The 22360-nt window shown below is 33.0% G+C and overlaps 3 protein-coding genes and 1 pseudogene across 7 annotated transcripts in view; 3 read left to right on the forward strand and 1 right to left on the reverse strand.

The window, feature by feature from the left end:
- LOC140061681 (oxidation resistance protein 1-like) overlaps positions 1-20044 on the reverse strand; it is a 34222-nt gene extending 14178 nt beyond the window's left edge. Inside the window, exons 1-6 of one of the 3 annotated variants that reach the window (XM_072107938.1) lie at positions 19832-20044; positions 11496-11641; positions 10632-10711; positions 656-763; positions 429-488; positions 13-93 (exon numbers count right to left, since the gene is read on the reverse strand). In XM_072107938.1, the coding sequence (XP_071964039.1) occupies positions 13-93; positions 429-488; positions 656-763; positions 10632-10711; positions 11496-11580 (414 nt within the window). In that variant the 5' untranslated portion in view covers positions 11581-11641; positions 19832-20044. Of the gene's footprint in view, positions 1-12; positions 94-428; positions 489-655; positions 764-10631; positions 10712-11495; positions 11642-12186; positions 12584-19831 lie in introns of those variants that run through there. The other 2 variants (XM_072107913.1, XM_072107921.1) reach the window with 2 other exon arrangements.
- The window catches only part of LOC140039194 (lipid droplet-associated hydrolase-like), a 251811-nt gene that overhangs the window by 27775 nt on the left and 201676 nt on the right, over positions 1-22360 (forward strand). The gene's annotated exons all lie outside the window — the stretch shown is intronic.
- LOC140063718 (5S ribosomal RNA) lies at positions 18867-18984 on the forward strand (annotated as a pseudogene).
- Positions 20060-22348, forward strand: LOC140039484 (uncharacterized). 3 transcript variants are annotated; one of them, XM_072085091.1, is made up of 3 exons: positions 20060-20179; positions 20959-21194; positions 21716-22348. In XM_072085091.1, exons 2-3 carry the CDS (start codon positions 20982-20984, stop codon positions 22064-22066), a joined length of 564 nt encoding a protein of 187 aa, XP_071941192.1. In that variant the 5' UTR covers positions 20060-20179; positions 20959-20981; the 3' UTR covers positions 22067-22348. The 3 variants fall into 3 exon arrangements, with proteins under 3 accessions (XP_071941192.1, XP_071941208.1, XP_071941201.1); XM_072085107.1 differs by lacking the exon at positions 20060-20179 and adding an exon at positions 20690-20819; XM_072085100.1 differs by lacking the exon at positions 20060-20179 and adding an exon at positions 20690-20809.

A 22360-nucleotide genomic window follows, 5' to 3' on the forward strand; every position in this document is an offset into this window, starting at 1 on the left:
AATTTAAATTACCTGTACATGGGTTTTTGCAACTGGAGATGTTGGACTCAGACTTACTGGTTCTTCTGAATCTGGATCAGGCACAAATAAAATCTGAAAACAAAGATATATTCACTGTAGAAAATCAACAATAAGATTCAAGACATTATATTGGTCCACTTTAAAATGGAATTTCGTTTTGCTTGCCAAAATTTAGACAATAAAACAACAAAGAAAAATACATCAAATTGCAAATGGTAATGTTAAAATACTTAATAATATATAATTTATAGGCCTATGTTAAAATAGTGTTAAAAAACTATTAAAAATACAGATTGCAAAAACATAATAGACGCTGTAAAATACTGTTAAAACAATTAAAATTGAAAATAAAAATTACAACAAAGAGTTATCGTTGAACATTAGAATTGTACATTAATGTTATTTACCACAAAGGACTTCTTAGTTCTACATAGATTGTTGTTTGAGAGTTGTAGTTTAATGCCAGTCTATTAAAATTTTAACAGTAATGTTGAGGGTGCATAGGATCTTTCATATTAAATATATTCAACTTCTAGTAAATCGTTGAATCAGTCATTCAGATCTGCTTTTATAAATGATACTTTGTGCAATCTTCTCAAGAAAGTTTTGAAATTGAGGTTAAAGTTCAGCTTACCTGTCCTGGAAAGATCATACGACAATTGAGATGGTTGAGTCGGACCAGCTCTGACGCTGTGATACCAAACCTCACAGCTATCTTATCCAAAGAATCATTTGAACTGACCTATGACACAAAAAATGACGGTAAATAATTAATGTAGCGAATAAATTTAAAGGATAATTTGTAATAGTAAAGTATTTAATACATCTATGCTGCTGAAATACAAAGAAATAAATTAGTTATGAAATGGATAATTTCCAATGAATATTTTAAAAGTGATTTTTACTAGGTTTTGTCGAAAAAGGGGTTATTAATCAATATAGTAGAAGCCCTATTAAATCTTTTGGCCTCTATTCAGGGGACACCCTGTAAAGAGGACACCGTCCCATGAAATGAAAGATGGAAAACACTACAACCAACCCCTATTCAAAAGATAAGGGGACATCCCTATTTAGGGGATAGTACAGTTATATCGGGACCTTTTTCAAAAAATGTTTTCTTGTGTGTCTACACTATCAAACTACATACATATCACTACCATATTTGGCCACATCACACTTTTTTTGTCAAACTACTTTGATAGTTTAGACAGAGCTTTAGGATCACCAAGGTTTATGATTTTCTTTGCATCTTTAGTACTTGTACTGTAATGACAAAATAGTGATGTACTTTTAAAGAACAGTAATACTCTACATACGAAATACCGTATTACTGTATATTAATGTAGAAAGAAACTTTGCATTGCAGCGGTTTCATTTCATGTTAAAGCAAGCTAGAATAAATGTTGGTGTCTACACTATCAAACTAGTTTGTGACGTGCCCAAATATGGTAGTGATATACCCAAATATGGTAGTGATATGAAATCATCATGTCCATATATCATGGGCACATTACATTTTTTTATCACATAAAGTTTGATAGTGTAGACAGAGCTTTAACGTTGGTGTCTACAATCAGTGTAACTGTTCCATGGAACCTGATATGAAAAAGAAAATGAATTCTAACAACAGCGATAATATGAGCTGAGCAGGTGACACGTTTAATCATCACTACATGTTGAAACGTAATCAATGCGCCACTGTTTTCATTTAAAAGGATATCATTTAGCATTATTAATATTTTATTTATGTTTAAAAATTGCAATCAATTTTTCATCACAGAGAGATCAAGAGATACCTATAATATTGCTTGTGGAATACCATTCTGAAGCTCTGTCTACACTATCAAACTTTATGTGATGTGCTCATATTATGTGCACTTTAAAGAACCTAGTACATCTTTCGAGAGGAGTAGGGGGTTACTGCGATGTACTAGAACATCACAGCCACTGGGCCCTCTAGGAGACTAGTCTTTGATTGAAGAGATCACCCAGTATAAATAAATAATGTCATATCACTACCATATTTAGGCATATCACTACCATATTTAGGCATATCACTACCATATTTGGGCATATAACTACCATATTTGGGCATATCACTACCATATTTGGGCATATCACTACCATTAAGTAGAGCTGGGGAGGAGGAGGGTAACACTTGTAACCATTCATCAATTTTCTATCTTATATTTTGAGTCTGGTATTCAGGACTATAACAGTATTGCGTGTGGAACACGTCCTATTTTGTATAAATGCGGGATTTTTGTTAGCATTATCGAGTCGAAGGTTAATACTGTACAATGCTGGAAAGTTTACTGCACCACCACCTTTCCCCTTAATGTTGATAGTGATACAGATAATATTTGAACTAACTCAATGTTATCTTAACATCTTAAAGGCACTGTATTTATTATTTTAATAATGTTCCCCGGCTCTGTAAACCATTGTGTGTATGGTTGGTAGTTTCTATATTAAATATTTTTTTTTATTTAAAAAAAAAGAAGGCACTAGCAATAACATGATTTTGACTCACATATTGTTATGATAGATTATACAATGTGCTACAATAAATTGAACTACAGTAAAGGTGGAATTAAAAAGCACAAGATTTAGATATTACTATCTAAGCTGCAACTAAAACACTAAGCATAACAGGGCTTGATTTAATATACCTAAATTTAACTAGCCCATGTCATTTTGCTAGCCCATATTATTTTGCCCAACCATGCTCAAACTAATGCTACAAACAAAAACAGAATTTTTTGTTGACAAAAATTATTACATTTACACACAATATTTGATACAAAGTGGTATTAACTAATATTTTTTTCCTAATTCCGCAAATATCATTTAGGTTGGCTAGCCCTGACTTTATACACAAGGCTAGTGTATAAATCAAGCCCTGAACAATATAAGACAGCAAGCAGCTACAATACGTAATATTTTAAACTGAAAAGAAAAACACTACAGACTCCACGCAGAAATATAAATAGATGTTTACAAAATAAGACTTACAACTGTCATAGTAAGTTTAGAAGTCATGTTGGATGGATTAAACTACAAGCCGAGATCAAACTAGATGACAGCACTGAATACCTAAGAATAAAAACATGTATTGTCATATTGTTCGATTGGTTGGCGACTTCTTCTTGTAATACACAAACCAGTGGGACATCCCCGCATTAGAACGTGGTTGCGAACTAGTTCATTCTTATCTTAAGCCCTCTCTCTGGAGATCATGGGCTATTGTCAGTTTATCCAGGTAAGCTAGGCACAAAGTAGACTGTATAGTTAACTATGAAGCAAAACCCGCAAAGTGGTAGTATCAAAGCAGAAGAGGGGGGGGGGGGGCGAAAGACAGAAGGTGGGTGGAGTATGTGGCACACTTTTGCGGACAAATTTTCAGTAGCTACAGTAAAGCTCTGTCCACACTATCAAATTTTATGAGTGACCTTAACAACTTTAAAGCTCTGTCCACACTATCAAACTTTATGAGTGACCTTAACTTAAAGCTCTGTCTACTGTACACTATCAAACTTTATGTGACAAAAAATGGTTACCGCTCGTCTGTGTAAATTGTCCTTAACACAGTGCAACCTGGCTATAGTAGATATAGAAAACTATACATTGAAATTCCGAATGACTTTTTAAAAATCACACACATAATGATAAATCAGCGATCAGTAGAACATGCTTGACAATGTAAAACAGTTCAGTAGGAAAATAACACTACTGTTAGAGTTTGTGAAAATGACACATCAAACCTACACTACAACAAATAAGTACAATAATATAATATTGTATAACAAATTATGTTATGTTTTAAAAAAGATCATACTTATTATAAACATATACAGTTAGTCACTCCCGCACATGTGGATGGATACAGTAAAGCTTTCCAAAATGTTCTACTAAAACAAAGACAATACATTCAATTACAGTTATCTTACCTTTGATAAAGATTTCACAAAAAGGGCATTTAAATAACACATTTTATTTTGTTTAAGCGATATAGAACACACTAAAGTAGTCGTCCATAGTCCAATTGTGCCATCCTAAAAGCGCTAACAATTCTGTGTATTCACCAGCACATATTTCATGCTCACTGAGGTGATATCCTTTCTTTTCAAATCCTTATCAACGATTTACCAATGAGATTTTAGTACCACTTAAAATGGGGGAATTCCCAGATTAGCAGATTTACCTGGCTAAGATTATAGAAATACTGCACAGTGGCTGTTATTGTCTACAACAAATATTCCATTCTTTCTCCAATAATGAAAATTGTTCACAGTATACGTTGTTTTCACTTTATAGTTTCTAAACATTTTTATAAAATTTGTTGAAGCAATGGAATAGACCCCAACAGAAACTAAAACTGAAACCAATTGAGACAAAACAAATAATAACTAATAAGCAAATTATTATGTAGAAATTTACAACAGATTTACTAAAATTTTAAATTTTAATTTTAAAAATGTATTGTCCCCCAAACAATGAAGATTACTAAAACCAGAATTTGAATAGGCAATTTTGCAGTTTAATAAAGTTATTCAGTACTTTAAAAAAAAAAATATTTCACTTTAAAGACATAAGAAATGTATAATTTTAACCAAAAACCATTATCTATACAGACAATTTTTTCAGGTACATAATTTTTTTTTCAATGCAGTATTTGGTTAAAAAGTGAATAACTATTATGTTACTGTACATTAAAATAGCATATCGAAAAAAAAACATTTGCTAATAAATATTGAGATGCATGTGTAGATGGTAGTTATCATGAGATAAGCGGTGTTTTGTGTAATATTTTCAATATTTCTTGTATATAATAATAAGGATACACACAGTTTTGCAGGGAATACCTATATCAATTTCTATATTGAAACAAACAAAAATCATATAATTGCAGTACATACACACATTTACATTACTGCATTAACTGCAGTACAGTATATAATCATTTTTTTGACTTATTTGAAAGAGGATGTAGTCAAATACATGAAGTAGTTATAATCCAAATATAATTATTTAAAATGAGTACAATCAATATCCTCAATCAGAACATAGTCCATCCTGCACCTACAGGGAGCATTCTTAGCTCAAAGGTATCAAAAGATGAGTATTGATCAAGATTGATTCAAGACGATGACATCATATCATATATTTTACAAATATTTCAGAGAAATCATTACCTTTTTCATATTAGGCGACTGCATAATTATAGTATTGCTAATTATTTGGTATTAAATTGGACATATCTGCATGTTTTGAGAAAATAACAACAAAAATGTTTGTGCATATTAAAAACTCAGAGCTTGAAATGTGTTGGTTTTTTTTTTTTTTTTTAAAGAAATGGTAACTTGGGGCAATTTCTGTCGTATTAATTTACCAAAACTGTTGCTTGCGTGCTACAGTTGTTGGGCTAAGTTAGATCAGGGAGTTGTCCCTGATCTAAACTAAATTTCTAGACCTGTACAGTAACTAACCGATTTTCATGTGCAAATATACGAGAGTATATATCTTAGACATAAAGTTTTTTCTACTGGATTCTTAATGATGGTTTACTATTACGGTAATAGCCTTGTAATAACAATAGCAATAATTTTATCCAAATCAGTAATGTAACAAAAAGTAAAGATAACATAGATAACATGTCAGAGAGAAACTTTTTAACTTTTTAAATCCTTTTTTTTATCTTGTGAAATGTCATTTTAGTACAGTATATATTCTTGATATTTGTAATTAAAAAATAATCGAAAAAAAATGTATTTACCTGAAAAAAATGTAATTTAAAGCAAAAAATTGTCAAATTGGCTGCCAGCCAATAGATTTTTGGTTGAATTTGACCATTTATTGTGTCATTTTATAAGTGAAAATATAAATTTGTTTTCTATGGAAGTGATTAACTTTATTAAAACTACAAAATATCAAATCAAAGTCTGATTTAATTAATCTTCATTTTTCATGTTTTTGGAGGACAATACATCTTTAAAGATGAAACAAAGAAAATCAAATCCATACTGTAAATACTGTATATCAGGTCAACTACTGTAAAGCTTGGTTCACACTAGAACGTAACGCAAGGACATAAACGCAACGCAAGCGTTTTAACCAATGACAAGCGAAGTTATAGACAGTTAGCAATCACAAGCGAATAAGCCATCGCTTGTGATTGGTCAATTCACTTGCGTTGCGTTACGTCCTTGCGGTGCGTCGCTAGTGGGAACCACGCTTAAGGATAAGACTACTACTGTAACATCATAGAGTTTAAGTACACAAACCAGTAGTGGTGTTTAGTAGTCTATGATGAGTGCCACTTACCAGGATAAACCGACAATAACCTGAGGGAGAGCTTAGATACGAAAAGTAAAAGTTCCTAGAACACTCCTTGACCATAATGGACTAGTCTGCAACCACGCCCTCATGTGGGAATGTTCCAACGTACCACCGTAATCATTTCTTTTCTTAACAATGCTCTAGCCACTACTGTATAAGATGTGGGTTTATGATAAAATCGGTTACAAGTAGTATCGGATTTCCAACCCGCAATGTCTTGTATGTCTTTCATCGACACACCTAACCTATGAGATGCTGAGGAAGATGCACCCCGAGCCGAATGGGCTTTGAAAATGTCCGTATTTATCCCTGTTGTATTCAATTGAAAGTTCCTAGCAAACAAAAGCTAAGCTTACGGTACTAGCAATGATATAGTTCGACTTATAAGTGAGCGAAAGTTTAAGCAAGTATTATTGGGTTATGCATGCTATAACTGGCAGTACAGTACAGTGCATAGGAAGACTACCTCACACTCAAACTTTATGATAACTGCTTGCAGTACAGAACACAACATTCAATCACAGTTCTCTTCTGGTGTGTGTTTTATTTCTCACTGGATATCCCTTTTCAATCATCAATGCAATCCTTATCAGGACACAATTTACAACAAAACACTGACTTGTAAATGTTCTTATATAATTCCAACAATTTTACAAAATCTATCTTCGGATTTTAGTTGTCTTCCTCGAAGCAAACAACAAAATAAATATAAAACATCAAGAAAGTGTCTCTCACACAGTATTACTATGGTACAACATCTGAAGCTGCCACTAAAGGGTGACAATCTTCTCTGTAGTGTCTGTTGACAAACACAAAAACTTGTTGAAGTCTATTTGGAATATATCCATAACTAAACAGAGTGGAACTTATACTGTATTATTAGTCATAAAGCCAACTTATTGTATTGTTGAAAATTAATTCATATTGTCAGCTGAGGGCAAATGCTTGAACTTACGCCCACAAAAACAGAGATAAATATTTACTTGTTCAAACACAATAAAACTATTTATTCAGGGTCATACCAAACCCACAAAAATTGTTGAACAAAAAAATGATATGTGAGTGTAGTGGACTTATAAAATGGATACAATTTTTAAAAATCCTTTAAGCACTGTCTACACTATCAAACTAGTTTGACAAAAAAAGTATGATAGTCACAGTGATGAACACAAATACGGTAGTGATACCTGTATGGGCACATCACATTTTATTGTCACATAAAGTTTCATAGTGTAGACAGCAAAAAAGATGAATGCATTTTTAAATAAATTCATTAAATTTACAACAAAACAACAATATACTTCTATCACAGACATGTATTATGAATACAGTAACATCATTTTTTGTGCAATGCAAAGTTATAACAAACCGGTAGTGTGAGTCGCTTCTACTCCGCGACAAGTTCAGACATTTTTAAATTTCAATGTTCCAATTAAATGTGTACTCATTTTATATCCATTTAGGGATAGCTAACGTGAATGTGGCTTTGTTGGTCATCCACACAAAAGAAATGCAAAGTATCTTCTACTATCAGGGAGACAGGTATTGTATTTATACTTCCATGCTTACATTTAATGTAACCATATACATTCGGAATAACAAGGAATACCTATACAATTTCTCTTTATGTTTAAACCCTTTAAATCACAATAATAGTTAGTGTAGGCTCTTCACGCTTCATTAATTATATACTGCAAATATTCAGGCTCACCTAGAGAGGGCTCACTTAAGATTAATTAACATAAATTTAGCCTGCTGCTGTACTTATGCACCAAATAACACATTTTATAGTTATTAAACTGATTTAACCTTCCTATTATTAATACAGTCTGAAATTCTATCCTAAGTCTATTATATTATAGGTCCCCTTCCAAGCAAAGAGCAACTTGGCAAAGTGTTTAATGAATATTATAGTTGTCATCACACTGTGTGGCTGAAGGCTAAATTTAATAACAGTTTTTTTTCGAAAATGCCATACTGCACACAAGATTGGGTATGCAGTACCGTACATTAGTTAAAGATGAATTGTCCTCCTGAAAAAATAATTCTTAAACATTTTTTTTAATATGCCATTTTAATGTCACCAAATAGTTATCCAAAAATCGGATTGAAAAGAAATGTATTTAACTAAAAAAATAAATAATTTACCGTAAAGCAAGAAATGGTTAAATTAGCTTCCAGCCAATAGGTATTTGGTTCAATTGAACCATTTATTTTGTCATTTTTTAAGTTCAAACATTTTTTTTTCTTTCTACGGAAGTGATTATCTTGATTAAAACTACAAAATAATCTATTCAAAGTTCAATTTGTTTTTTTGGGACAATACATCTTTAACTCATGGAGGTAACAAACAAATTATATTTTTACATCCATAGTTAACTTTTCTTTTTGCAATTTGTAATTTTTATCTTTTATTTTAAAATGTGTGGAGAAACTAAAAAAACAAAAGACAAAACAAAAACTGGATGAAAATGCAAAGGGTCTGTTTTCTGCTACATAACACAGAATAAACCATTTACTTCAAAATAGATTTAAAATATAATTTTTATATTGGCTACATTTGTGCTCAATATTTGCTCCTAAATATCCGTTTAAATCAGTGGGTGGTCGTTGACAGAAATCATCAGCATTACCCAAAATGCAATAATTCAAACGTTACTGCAGTGTAATTGACTAAAGGTCAGCGGTTGTCAGTCAAATAACCGCTATATTGCGTTGCAGCTAAAAGTTGCACAGCAATAACCATGTTAAATGGTGTGTTGGATGATTTGGTGTTTTTAACTATATTATTTTCAGGCTGCAATTTTACCGGCTACTAAAAATTTTTCCTGTTTCGGCTGCCAAGCAATTGGAGTTAACTTATTCACATGGTTTAATAACCGTATATTTTTTTGCAGAAGAAACAGGACCATAGATTGTTGGTTAACATTATAATCATGGTGACAATTAAATATTTTGTCTTATTTTGAGAGGTTCAGATGTACAGTAATATTATACACAAACTATGTACTGTATTAATTAACTTCAAGTATATTGTTTGTACTGTAGGTTCGGAAAGAATTAGTCTAAAAATGTCGGCTTATCAACATGCTAGGCACTAAATATACTATCAATTTCAATATACATAAATATCCAAATAAACATTTAATAATGAGCTAATTAGCATAAAGTCCTCATTCCATTTGCATTGATTAATATCGAGATGAAAGGATTTCCTGAGTCAAATACGGTATAACACGTAATATGTCTGTAGAGGTTCAGACTCATTAATAACTTATTACCTATGCATAGTGTAGCTATCTGACCGCGTAGTTTTTAATAATTACAGTGCAGCATTTTACACAGCACCCACGGGTATACTTATTACAATGTGTGTGAGTAACCCTCGTCTTGATTCAGGACTGCTGCATGTATAAATAGTTGATTTTCACCCTTTTATAATATGGGTACTGTACTGTATGTGCTTTTTTAATTTTTTTATTACACCTTATTTATAGAGGGTGACTCTAAACAGCGTACACTGACAATCAGGGGGCCTTCTTGATGAGTGACAGTGGCTGTGTGTACACCGGAGTAACAACTACTTGTCTCGAAAGATTTACTAGGTTCTTTATTTAAAGTGCACACGAGCCAGATGTGTACACTGGACCTACAGTTAATAGTCTGTATCCGAGATGGTTTGTTCTACCACCAGAACCATGGAGCGAGTGAAGCTTGAACCATTGCCGATGTTAATATGGTATTATGGTTCCACTGTCTTAACCGCTTGGCCACTCACCACATTAACATACTGTACCATTTATTATACATTAAGTATGTACAGTACTAATGAGCAATGAAGTACACAGCTACTTCTGAGAAAACATTTCTTGTCATATATTCAATGTGATTTTACTCATATGTAATACTAATAGATATAGGATATAAAGTGCTGGAAGAATGTGATGTCTTTTGCAAAGTGCTTGGTCCTATGTTGCATTAACCGCTTGATTACCATAATTCCTTAGGGACAACAGAGGAGGCTGAGTATTCCATGCATTATCGATTCTGTATCCATTGGTCGGTGAAAATTTGATAGGCATTCTAATGCTACTGTAAATGAACCTCTGTGTTTACTAAACTTATTACTTACAGACTCTTGGTGAGTGCAATGTGTCTACTACAGTACTTGGCAATGTCATGGTACTGTTGTAACAGGCATTGTGGGAGTTGACCTTTAGTTGGTCTAATGGCTGAAGGAGAATACTAAAGGCTGGAAGGTGGCAACTTACTGTGTGCTCAATAGTATTTTTCGGCTGATCAATCAAACTTCTTCGTTTTGATAGTGGTGGTCGGGTTGACTTTCCTGGATCTGAAAATAAGAAAATTCATTTATACAACCATTAAAATATGTATTTTAAAGTAGCAGTATTACATTGTATGTGTCAAAAAACCTTCAGTAGAAATGGGGAAACACTATTTATTGATATATGATTATGAACACTTTTAATACTAGAATGTAATGTGGTAGGTGTACTCTAGCTTCATAGCTAAATATACAGCTCCCAGGATTTCTCACCAAGAAAGGCCCAGTATGCAATCCTCATCTGACATAGTTCATACCATTATAAACCTCCCCCTCCCCCACCCCCTTTGATTCCCATATTTAGGAGACACCCAGTGTAAATGGGACACTTTCCCATAAAACAAGTGACGGGAAGTTAGATCAACTTCTATTAGCGGTTCCTGAAGGTGTCTCCTTAACGCTCCATCTTCTACACTATCAAACTAGTTTGACAAAAGAAGTGTGATGTGCCCAAATATGGTAGTGATATGTCCAGATATGGTAGTGATATGCTTAAATATGGTAGTGATATGTTCAGATATGGTAGTGATGTGCCCAAATATGGTAGTGATATGTCCAGATATGGTAGTGATGTGCCCAAATATGGTAGTGATATGTCCAGATATGGTAGTGATATGACATCATTATGTCCATACTGTATGTGTACATCACATTTCTTTGTCACACAAAGTATGATAGTGTAGACAGAGCTTTATAGGTTCTACTGGTTAAAATGTTTTATACCATGCTTACAGTATTAGTTTTATTTTTATTTATTTTATTCTTATTTTAGATTATGTCACACTCTCACCTGAAGCATGGCGGATTCTACTATCAATAAGGTTTGATGATATGGGTAATGGGTGTGAGGCTACAGCAGCATCTACCGTTTCCATGGTTATAGGCAGGTAAATCTCAGAGCCATCTTTCTTAATAAGAAGTGTAAACACACCGTTCCTAAGAAGTAAAAAAGGATGGTTGTTATTTGTTAATTACACAAACCGACAGAGGTATACCTGTGGATATAACAACAATTAGCCTACTGTAATGTAACTCAAAATGTATAAAAAAAAACCTTCTTAAAAAACAATTATTTTTAGTCACATGCAAACCCGACTCTACAGCTCACACTATGTCGGTCGGTTGGTTGGTCGGTAAACACTAACTCAAATTTGAGCACACAACTGTAGCCATGTGTATGGCCTTGTTATTTAAATAAACATACATTTTATATAATGCACTGAGATAAAATAGAAAGATTTATTTTAGATCTTGATGTACCTAAACAGTATGCTTAAGATCATAATAAAACATTGTTATGTTAGCAATATGTTATTTCTAAAAAAATAAAAATTTAACAAAAACAGTCATACTAACATAAAATCTGGCCAAGATAAATACATTTTTATTACAGTTAGTAGATTAAGGCATACCAATGAAAATGCTGAATAATTTAGTATAAAGATGAGAAAATCTGATCATGAAAATGGTTGATAACATACCCTGCCATTATCACTTAGTATAAAGTAATCAATATAGTTTGTTGCTTAATATGGTCACTAACTGCAAGAGGTTTGAATTAAAGGAAATAATAGGGAACAACTGCGGTTGGAAAATATCTAATGACTCACATTGAGTAGATACACAGGTTGATAAAAATATATTCCAAGTATTGTACAGGCTTTGAGGTTAAGTCTCGGTCTTCCTATCCCAGGATATACGCTTCCTTCATATGCTTAATAATATCTAACTATACTGTACTGTACAATAATATTTTACTATGGTTCGTACCATATTGTTAATGTACAGTATTTTTCAATGAAAGTTACAAGGTCTGTCTACACTATCAAAAACTAGTTTAACAAAAACGTTTTTTAACAAAATGATGTGCCAAAATATGATACTGTATGGGCACATTATATTTTGTTGTAAGTTTGATAGTCTAGACAGAGCTTAAAATAGTTCCTCAGTACAGTTCTGCCAACACTATCAAACTAGTGATATGCTTAAATATGGTAGTGATATGCTTAAATACAGTAGTGATATGACATCATAATGTCCATATATGGGCACATCATATATGGGCACATCACATTTGGTGTCACATATGTTTCATAGTGTAGACAGAGCTTTTGATTTTTTACCTATGTTTATATAAACTTCCGTGTAAAATTATTGTGTGTCATCAAAATCATTTTTTTTTCAGCATACTTAATATTTGACATTAATAAAAAATAAGGTCAAGGTAATTTTGATACTGGCAAGTAAATAACACAGAGATGTAAAATTTACATTTTACATACAGTATTTTAAAAACATGTATACAGTTAAATCTGTTTAAATTGTAAATAAATGAATCATTTGTTATCTTATTTGAGATGCCCATGCTGTTTCTCTTCGTACTTTAATTCTATTACATGTAAAAATCAATGAGCTCATTAGCACTCTTCATCCAGGGGCCAGCAAGATCTTCTGTCTGCACAATGGGCTAAATGAGCTCACCACATATCCAGGGGCCAGTAAGATCTTGTTGAAGGATTTGTAATAACCATTGGTCAAGTTAAGCCATGAACATGTCCAAAGCATGTCATTCACATGATCTGTACAAAATTTAAATCTAACTTTACAATTTGATGCCATTTAACTGGTTATTTGTCTTGTTTCTTATTAATTGGAATATTTTGTTCCCAGCAGATTCAGGCAATATTTTAAATTAAAAATTTGTTTTCAATTTTCAAACCTTCCTGTTTGATGTGTGATGTGCTCAAATATGGTAGTGAAAATGATATGACATCATCATGTATTTTCCATATACAGTATGGGCATATCACATTTTGTTTGTCACATAAAGTTTGATAGTGTAGACAGAGCTTTATAATACAACAACATACAATTTTTGTGCCTGCCAGCAGTTTTAGGCTGCTTTACAAAACCATTATACTAGAATAGAAGGATAAAATTTGAATATTCTTAATTTTTTCAAATAATATAATAAAACAACTTCTCATTTTAATACTGGCCTAGTATTAATTGAACCCTGAATTGTATTATTATCAAAACATTATTACTTCTTATCCCTACTTTTATGACATGGACAAGTCAATTTTAATATTGATATTTTCTATCTCTCTTGAGAGATATCATCAAACACTTTTGGAATTTCAAAGTGAGAACATTTCCCCAGTAGAAACATTGTAATGATAATAATCCAAGGAACGACAAGAACATGTTAATGTTAATGTTGTACAGTAAATTGAAAGGAAGAAAAAATGTGTGTATAATACACGCTTAGTATGTTATAAGCAAATGAAGGTACTGTAGTTTTTAATGAGAAAACACCAAACGTTTTTTAAAAATATACTGTATATACATACTGTATTCATTGAATTTTCTACAGTATCAGTGGATGATCCAGGATGTTGAAATAGGAGGGCCCAGGGCCTAAAAATGGTGAAATGAAGGGCTTAGCCTAATCTGGGCCCCCACTTGGATCTACCCCTGATTACAATAGAGAATTCTTTAAGAGAAACCCTTTGGGACCCAACAAATTTCATAATCTTGTAAATAAATAATCAATTTCCATATTTCCCTTATTTACCGTAATTAAATTTTAAAATTTGTAGATAAATTTTAGCTAAATTTGTAATTTTATGTATTTTTCTTGTGCAATATGTTTGATTCCACTTTTATTTGTTCTTTGATTTCTATGTGCACTTTATATACTGTTTTATGCCTGTTTTAAATGTTTTTATATTTGTAAGTATCATGTAATAATTCAGCCATTGGCTGCGATTTTGATATGCAATAAAATGAAATGAAATAAAAAAAAAACAAAGTGTCTCCTTAATAGAGGTGTCCCCTGTTGGCCATAGTGTTAAAACATATTGCTTCTTATTCTGTTCATGGAATAGGGGTGTTCCAAATGTGTTATGGTTATCATCCAACAGACAAATTTGCCAAATCTCAGTTTACCGACTTCAACCAGTTTGCCGACTAGATTGCTAACATTTCAGGGTATTTTGGGGATACTTACCATAAATTTAATAATCAGTAGTCAAAACTGGTCGGGCTACATTTAAATGATTAAACCAGACATAACAAAACTCCCAGTCTATGATAGCAATGTTGGGGAGGGTGATGTCAGGAGAGTATGATGTTGGAGGATGTGGAGCGTAAATAATTATATAATTTAGTTATTTTTACCAAAATATGTTTTTAAACATATTGTGCAAACGTCCTACAACTCAAACTTAAGTTTCCTTTAGTGTATTGAGTTGGTCAACACCGGCTGTACTGCATACACATAGCTAACTTTATATAAACCCATTGATTTTTTTTGCAATTTTAACTAAAATTAAAGACTGTATGGTAAAAGAAAGGTTTTTATTGTTCCCTGTAAAACGATTTATTTGTTCAGTACAAGTTCATTGTACCAGATGTCGTAAAACCAAACATTTGCTGGTATTTTCTGAACTGTTATATATTATGTGTAGGCTTGTTACACAGATTGGAAATCAGTACAAACATTTGGAATGATGACAAATAGGCTGCCTACAGGTAGTGAATTTTAAATCTTAAATAAAAGCAGTGTTGTTTTTTACTTACCGTATTGTGAAATGGTAGCCTGAATCTTGTTGCTTAGTATTTACCATACCGTCTATTTCTTATGGTTACAATATCCTATGCATTTAAACTCAAACTGCATTTAAATACTAATAGCAGAAACAACAACATTTCAAGTACTAGCATGGAGTAAAGATAACTCCATGGTACTAGTTCCAATGCTAGTTATTAACTATTATTAGTCCTGTGTTTATATTCATTGTTGTTGTGGAGTTAATCTCTAAGCATCATGGGTAATCTATTAAATGCCCTCATCAAGGTCCCTTGTTTTGTGTGTATTTTAATAAGTCCTGTTTTTTAGCCGTGACCTATTCAAAGCATATCAACAGCTCAAGCTCAAGTTTAAGTTGAACATTGTGATGATCAAAATTTGCATTTGGTGTGTTGTCCTTGTACCTTAATAGTTTACATTAATTTAACAATTATCTACATGTATGGTGGTATTGCTTAAAAAATGGTTGGATATGACTAACTGACCAGTTGTTTTTTTTAATTGCCAAAACTAATATTGAAAAGCTAACTGTTTTTCAATGTTTTGTTCTGTAAGTAGTACATTCAAGTCTACAGTATATTTGTATAACATTAATAAAGAGATCAAAATGTCAAAATGCAATTTAAGTCACAAACAGTCAGAAACTGTGCTCTTCTAAAAACATGATTGAAATATCAGGTTGGTGTTGGTCTTTATTTAATGTGTATTGCAGTACTTTAAAATTAATGCTTTAAACATAGTACTTATTCGAGCTGATTCTGCTCTACAGTATTTATATAATTTTTAAAAGTAATAAAGTAGCCTACATGTTTTAACATATCCACAGAACAAGCTAAACTGCAGAAACACTATAGAAAAACCTGGTAAAAATACACAAACCAATAGTGGTGTTGGTAGTCTAAAAGTGCTGCTTACCTGGATAAACCGACAATAGCACATGATCTTCAGAGGGAGAGCTTAGATACAAAAAGTTAAAGTTTCTAATACTACTGGACCATAATGGACTAGTCCACAACCACGCCATCATGAGGGAACGTTCCAACGTACCACCGTCATCATAGGAACTTTAACTTTTCATATCTACTGTAAGCCATCTCTCTGTAGGGCAAAGGTAAGCTACTGTAGGAACAAAATAAACATAAATACTGTATACCGGTAGTAGGCCTGTATATTTAAAGGCCTATATTTAAAATCATGCTTTTGTTATTAGTCAATGATATAAATCATACTGCACTTTATATTTCTATAATTATTAACCAGACTTCAAGGAATTATTGCAACGAGTAGTTGACCATGATGCTATCATCATAGTTTGCATCTAATCAATAACCTACAGTACTTCAACTACTCAGCTGAATATTATCAGTAAATTATCACCCTTTATACAGGTCTCAATAGAAAATGAAGTTGTTGACAGTGGTATTTCATCCAATACTGTCTAAGCAATTAGGTTCTGCTGGACAGACTACTGTAGATGTTACATACCTTTTTGTTTACAATTTCTAACAACGTGCAACCAGGTTTGATCTCTCGATTTATTACACGCTTTTATACACGCCCTGAGAATCATCGGAAGGAAAGCGTAGTTGCACGCTATTTTACTGATTGGTCAGTTTAGTACCAGGACAATACATGAACGCTAGTAGCAGTAAGAACTAGGAACATCTCAGAACAAAAACAGGCTCTCATCAGTGTATTTTTCCCCCGACGCCCCTAGCCTACAGTACAGTAACTAAAGATTGCTTGAAGTAAAAACTTGTTGTCAAATACAATAAAATGAATTTGTTTATAGAGCAGTGATTGATGTTTTTTAAATTAAAAACCATATCCCTCTGTGAATACTGCAAAAGCTAAACACATGTTATTTCATTTCAATATGAATAGTAGTTTCGAACAAAATTCCCTTCTATCCATATGCGTATTTCCTTCCTATCAATTACATCACTGATGATGTACAGTATGAAACAGTTGCAATGCAATATTTTGACATACAGTTATTGCCTTCCATACAAATGGGTATTTCCTTTACTTTATTAATTAATCACTGTACATCACTGATGATACTGTATGTGAAATACCGGTACTCGCAATATGTTTTTGACATATACTGCCTTCCATACATAATATGGGTATTTCCTTTATTAATTACATCACTGTAATGATATGAAACAGTCGCAATTCAATGTTTTTTGACATATATTGCATTCCATACAACAAAGGGCCCTTAATAATAACATGTGCATGAAGAATAATGCTAACGATATCGTTGATGTAAATGTATCGTCAAGTGGTTTGGTCAGATGAAGAGCAGCGCAAATAATTATTGATTTGGTTTTCTGTAATGCTCGCAATTTGCAATCAACGGGCAAAGCCCTTCTGCAAATCAAATTACGTATTTTAAAAAGGTCAAACTCAAAATCAAAACAACACATTACTGATGATACAGTAACTCGAATTTGTGACACAATGCAAAATTACAAAGTATTATAAATATATTTACTGTGCTATCTTATTCATAGTATTAATAAGATATTTTACACTTTAAAAGAACATTTGGATTTTTCTATCAACAATACTGTAGTGACCTGGATATAATCCCATTACTTACCTTCAATATATTAACAGTGTTTTTAGTGTTTCTGATTGTCGTCTATATAATTGATGCTTAAAATACACATTGACACTAATGACAGATGCAAAAAAATCATAGGAATAAGCCAGTCAGTACAGTAGTTTATCTCAGAACTTGCATAACATTGACTTAAGCTCTGTCTACACTATCCAACTACAGTAGTATGACAAAAAAAGTGTGATGTGCACAAATATGGTAGTGATAATGATATGCCTAAAGATGGTAGTGATATGACATCACCATGTCCATATATGGGCATATCACATTTGTTTGTCACTAAAGTTTGATAGTGTAGACAGAGCTTTACAGCAGTACAGTGTCCCTCTGTCTATTGTTTAACAACAACACATAGATTATTAGCTATGTCCCTGAAAAACAGTTCTATTAACATTGATTAGTTTCGAAAGAATTGCTAAATTATCATTTAAATTATTTGTGGCAGCTGTCCAGAACTAAAAGCAGGTCAATGAACTATCCCTATCAGTAATCAGGTCAAGCAATTTATGTGTTCAATTTAAGTTAAATCAAATCCGGTGATGACAACATTGTTTACTGACTAATAACAAGAAAGATGATAAAAGCGCCAAACCATAAATAAACATTCAAGATAATCATTCCTCAAAATAGAATCAGTAAAATTTGGAAACTTAAGAAGAATACATGCATACTGTAGCAATGCCCATACCTGTACATGAAATTTATCCTTATTTTCCAATTGAACATTTTGCAACTAAAGATTAATATTTTTGTCTTTAATTAACATAGCGCCATAGCAATCTGGACTAAAGATAAGCCCACTGACAAGTATTGTGACCTATATCTGCTATGGGTCAATTACAATTAGATTTAGGGGCAAAAGTAAAACAGTAAGATCTGATCTTACTGGACAGTAAAACTAAAATGTTTTCATTATTATATTATTAATTTTATACGGCTTATACGGCTTTACCACGTTGAAACACCGGTTCTCGTCAGATCACCGAAGTTAAGCAACGTTGGGCCTGGTTAGAGCTTGGATGGGAGACCATCTGGGAATAGCGGGTGCTGTATACGGAGCTGGGGTCCCGTTAGGCATTTGAAATCAGCACTGCTGATTCTTATGGCAGCCCCTGCATCTAGTATCTAGGTGTAAATAAGTTAAATTAAAGAATTGATAATGATATTGTCATTTTAACTGCACATAATTGCAAAAAGATGAAATGAATGTAGCCTGAATATTAACTAAATGAGCAAACTCCATACATTGCTGGTCATGATAAAATAACAATCAATGAAAAACCTTCAAAAACCTTCTCCAAACTAATCTATGATTAGCTCTTCCCTCCTCAACCTCTACTCACACATTGAGTTATAATCCAGTTGGAGTTTATCAATTATTCAATCAAGATCAATGATGGCAACCCCCATTTAACATTGTTGGTACTTTGCATCGAAAGTTGCATAAACACATTAAAAAGTTCAAACAATACTCTCTACTCTACACAACACAGACTTTTTAAATTAAAAATATAATAAAAAGGATAAAACATTAAAATAAAGAAGGCAACACAAAAATAAACCATGATTTATTAATATTTTATTTTTAGTCTTATGCAATATTACAAATTATAATTAGGCTACACCTCAGTAATGACACCTCACCATTCAAAAGTCTCTAGGCCTAAATATAAGAACGTTACAAGCATACTGTCCCCGTATGCACCTGCTGCCTGCAGCCACAATTACAGAGCCATTATTACCAGGCCAGGGTCCACCCTACCAAGCAGCCTGTCTATACACAGCGCACAGTACACACACAATACATACAACTCACACCGGCAGTGAAATCACTCACTTTTATTTAAAAAATAACTAGGCAAATTATACATTATTATGATTACAAATTAAACCAAGATCTCACCTTATGTTTAGGTCAGTTTCATTCAATATGCATTAAACCGAATTTAAGTAACTCTGCATTTTGTCTTGTTTTATTTTCTATCGTAATCAATTCGTTCACGTCTGGTATATTTTCCTTATTTTGACAAAAAACGTCACCAATATTCGTGTACCCCTATGTTGAAACGTACGAATTTAGTGTGAACTATAGACTGTAGATTTCCAGCCGTTATGTTGCCGTTGTTTATTGACCACTGTGTAACGCCACTGGCGGTGAATGAGACTAGGCCTAGGCTAGTTTATGATTGATGGGTTTTTAAAGAATTATTTTATTTTTAATACAGAACTGTGTACTAAAATTAATAATTATGTAAGCTTGTCAATATAATGATTTTATCTATGCTATATCTAGGCCTAGCTAGGCGTAGTAGGACAGGTTTAAATTTATAGGCTAGCAAAGGCTACGCGGTGTGTTGTATTGTTGATTGTATATATATAGGCCTGCCCTAACTAGGCCTAGTTTTAGGCCTAGCTAGGTAGGCCTCTAGGCTAGTAGTAGGCTAGGCCTAGCTAGTAGGCCCCCCCCCTGGCCTAGGCCCTAGGCTAGGTGGTGGAGGCTAGGCCGCGCCTACTAGCTAGGCCTATGTATGCCGGCCTAACTAGCCTAGGCCTATATAGGCCCGGCCGGCCTAACTAGCCGGACTCCAACCGTAATTACGTAGCCATAACATCGGCAGGGCCCGTTCGAGGCTCACTTGCTCCATGGTTCTGGTGGTAGAACGAGTCTTCTCGGATAAGGACTATAAACTGTAGGTCCAGTGTACACATCTAGCTCGTGTGCACTTTAAACCTAGTACATCTTTCGAGACGAGTAGGGGGTTACCCCGGTGTATTAGTACATCACAGCCACTGATCACCAACTGGGCCCTCTGGGAGACCAGTCTTTGGCTGAAGAGGTTACCCAGTATAAATATATATTTCAATCAATCAACTAGCCTAGGTAGGCCTAGGTAGTCAATTGCGCAAACATATTTAATTAATATATTATTAATGAAAACATCTTCTCTATCTATTTTTGCTCAATCAATGCTGTTTTTATGGCACTTTGTGGCATCACTAATGAGTTTCTTTTTTATTGTTAAAATCTAGATCTGATTCATTTATTGACAACAATGGGACCCGTACCTAAAGAGGATAGGAGTGATCCTGGTCGTAATGATGATGAATCATTGATGGAACCAGGCTTTGTAGTGATGGAGAATGATGCAACTGATAGTGAAGACGAGGAAAGTGGTGATGAAGGTGATCATCAGGGGTATCAACTCCTATCACAGGAACCAGAAGGTGATCATCAGGGGTGTCAACTCCTATCACAGGAACCAGATGTAGGTTGATACAGTATTTGCTATGACTTAGGATAGATGAAGGAGATAGTGATTTAACAGAAAATGACTAGCTACAGTACACTGGTTACACAACCGTCAGTCTGTTAAGCTCTGTGTACACTATCAAACTAGTTTGACAAAAAAGTGTGATGTGCCCAAATATGGTAGTGATATGCCCAAATATGGTAGTGATATGACATCGCCATGAACATATATGGACACATCACATTTTTTTTTGTCACATAAAATTTGATAGTGAAGAAAGTATTAATACAGTACTATAATAAGTAATATGTAACTTTTAACATCAGTGTTTTTTTGTCAATTTTTAGATCTAAAGTTCTTAAAGCTATTTAATTTTGCCAAATACTGTATTATTTTTTTTAATTTTTTATTTTTGTTATGTGTTTTTATGTATATATTTATATCCTTAATTGGCAATTTGTTTTGTTGGATGTAGTTGAAATAGAATAAAAAGATCAAAATAAATGATAATTCTTTCTCTTGTTTTTTTTTTCCAGCTAATCATAAACGATGACTGTTCATTAGGTGCTACAGCAAGTGCACAAACCAGTCGACAGCCAGAAATATCAGCACAACTTGCTCACTGTTTACCAAAAGAAATGCCAAAACCTGATACATCAACAATTGTTACACATACAGATTCACCAGAAACATTGAAACAAAGGAGAGAACTTATGGCAAATGATGACTTAATAAAAGCAGCCATGTCTGGTATTAAATTGCCAACGACTGGCGTACCAAACTGGGCAAACTTTGTCCAAGAAAAAGACTGGAAAAAAAATATAGTGAAAACAGCGAGAAAAGAACGTTTAAATGACGAAGAAAATAAGTCTGGTGAGAACTCCTGATAATCCAGGAAATATGTATGAACATTTTGGGTACAAATATGCAAATTTTAATCAATATAATCTTTTTATTATTTTATTCTATTACTAGTCAGAAAATAATTTTACAATACTAAAGCTTTGTCCACACTATCAAACTTTATGCGACAAAAAAAAAACCTGCTGTACCCATATATGGACATGATGATGTAATATCACTACCATATTTGGGCATATCATTACCATATTTAGGCACATCACACTTTTTGTCAAACTGGTTTGATAGTGTAGACAAGAGCTTTAGATTACAAATCCAGA

This window comes from Antedon mediterranea, chromosome 1 (genome assembly GCF_964355755.1).
Source record: "Antedon mediterranea chromosome 1, ecAntMedi1.1, whole genome shotgun sequence".
NCBI lineage: Eukaryota > Metazoa > Echinodermata > Crinoidea > Comatulida > Antedonidae > Antedon > Antedon mediterranea.

Bases quoted from the DNA above. Each gene is read 5' to 3' on its own strand.
- LOC140039484 (XM_072085091.1), top strand. From the start codon at position 20,982: ATGGGACCCGTACCTAAAGAGGATAGGAGTGATCCTGGTCGTAATGAT. The intron at 21,195-21,715 runs GTAGGTTGATAC...TTTTTTTTCCAG, and splicing joins TCCTATCACAGGAACCAGAT to CTAATCATAAACGATGACTG.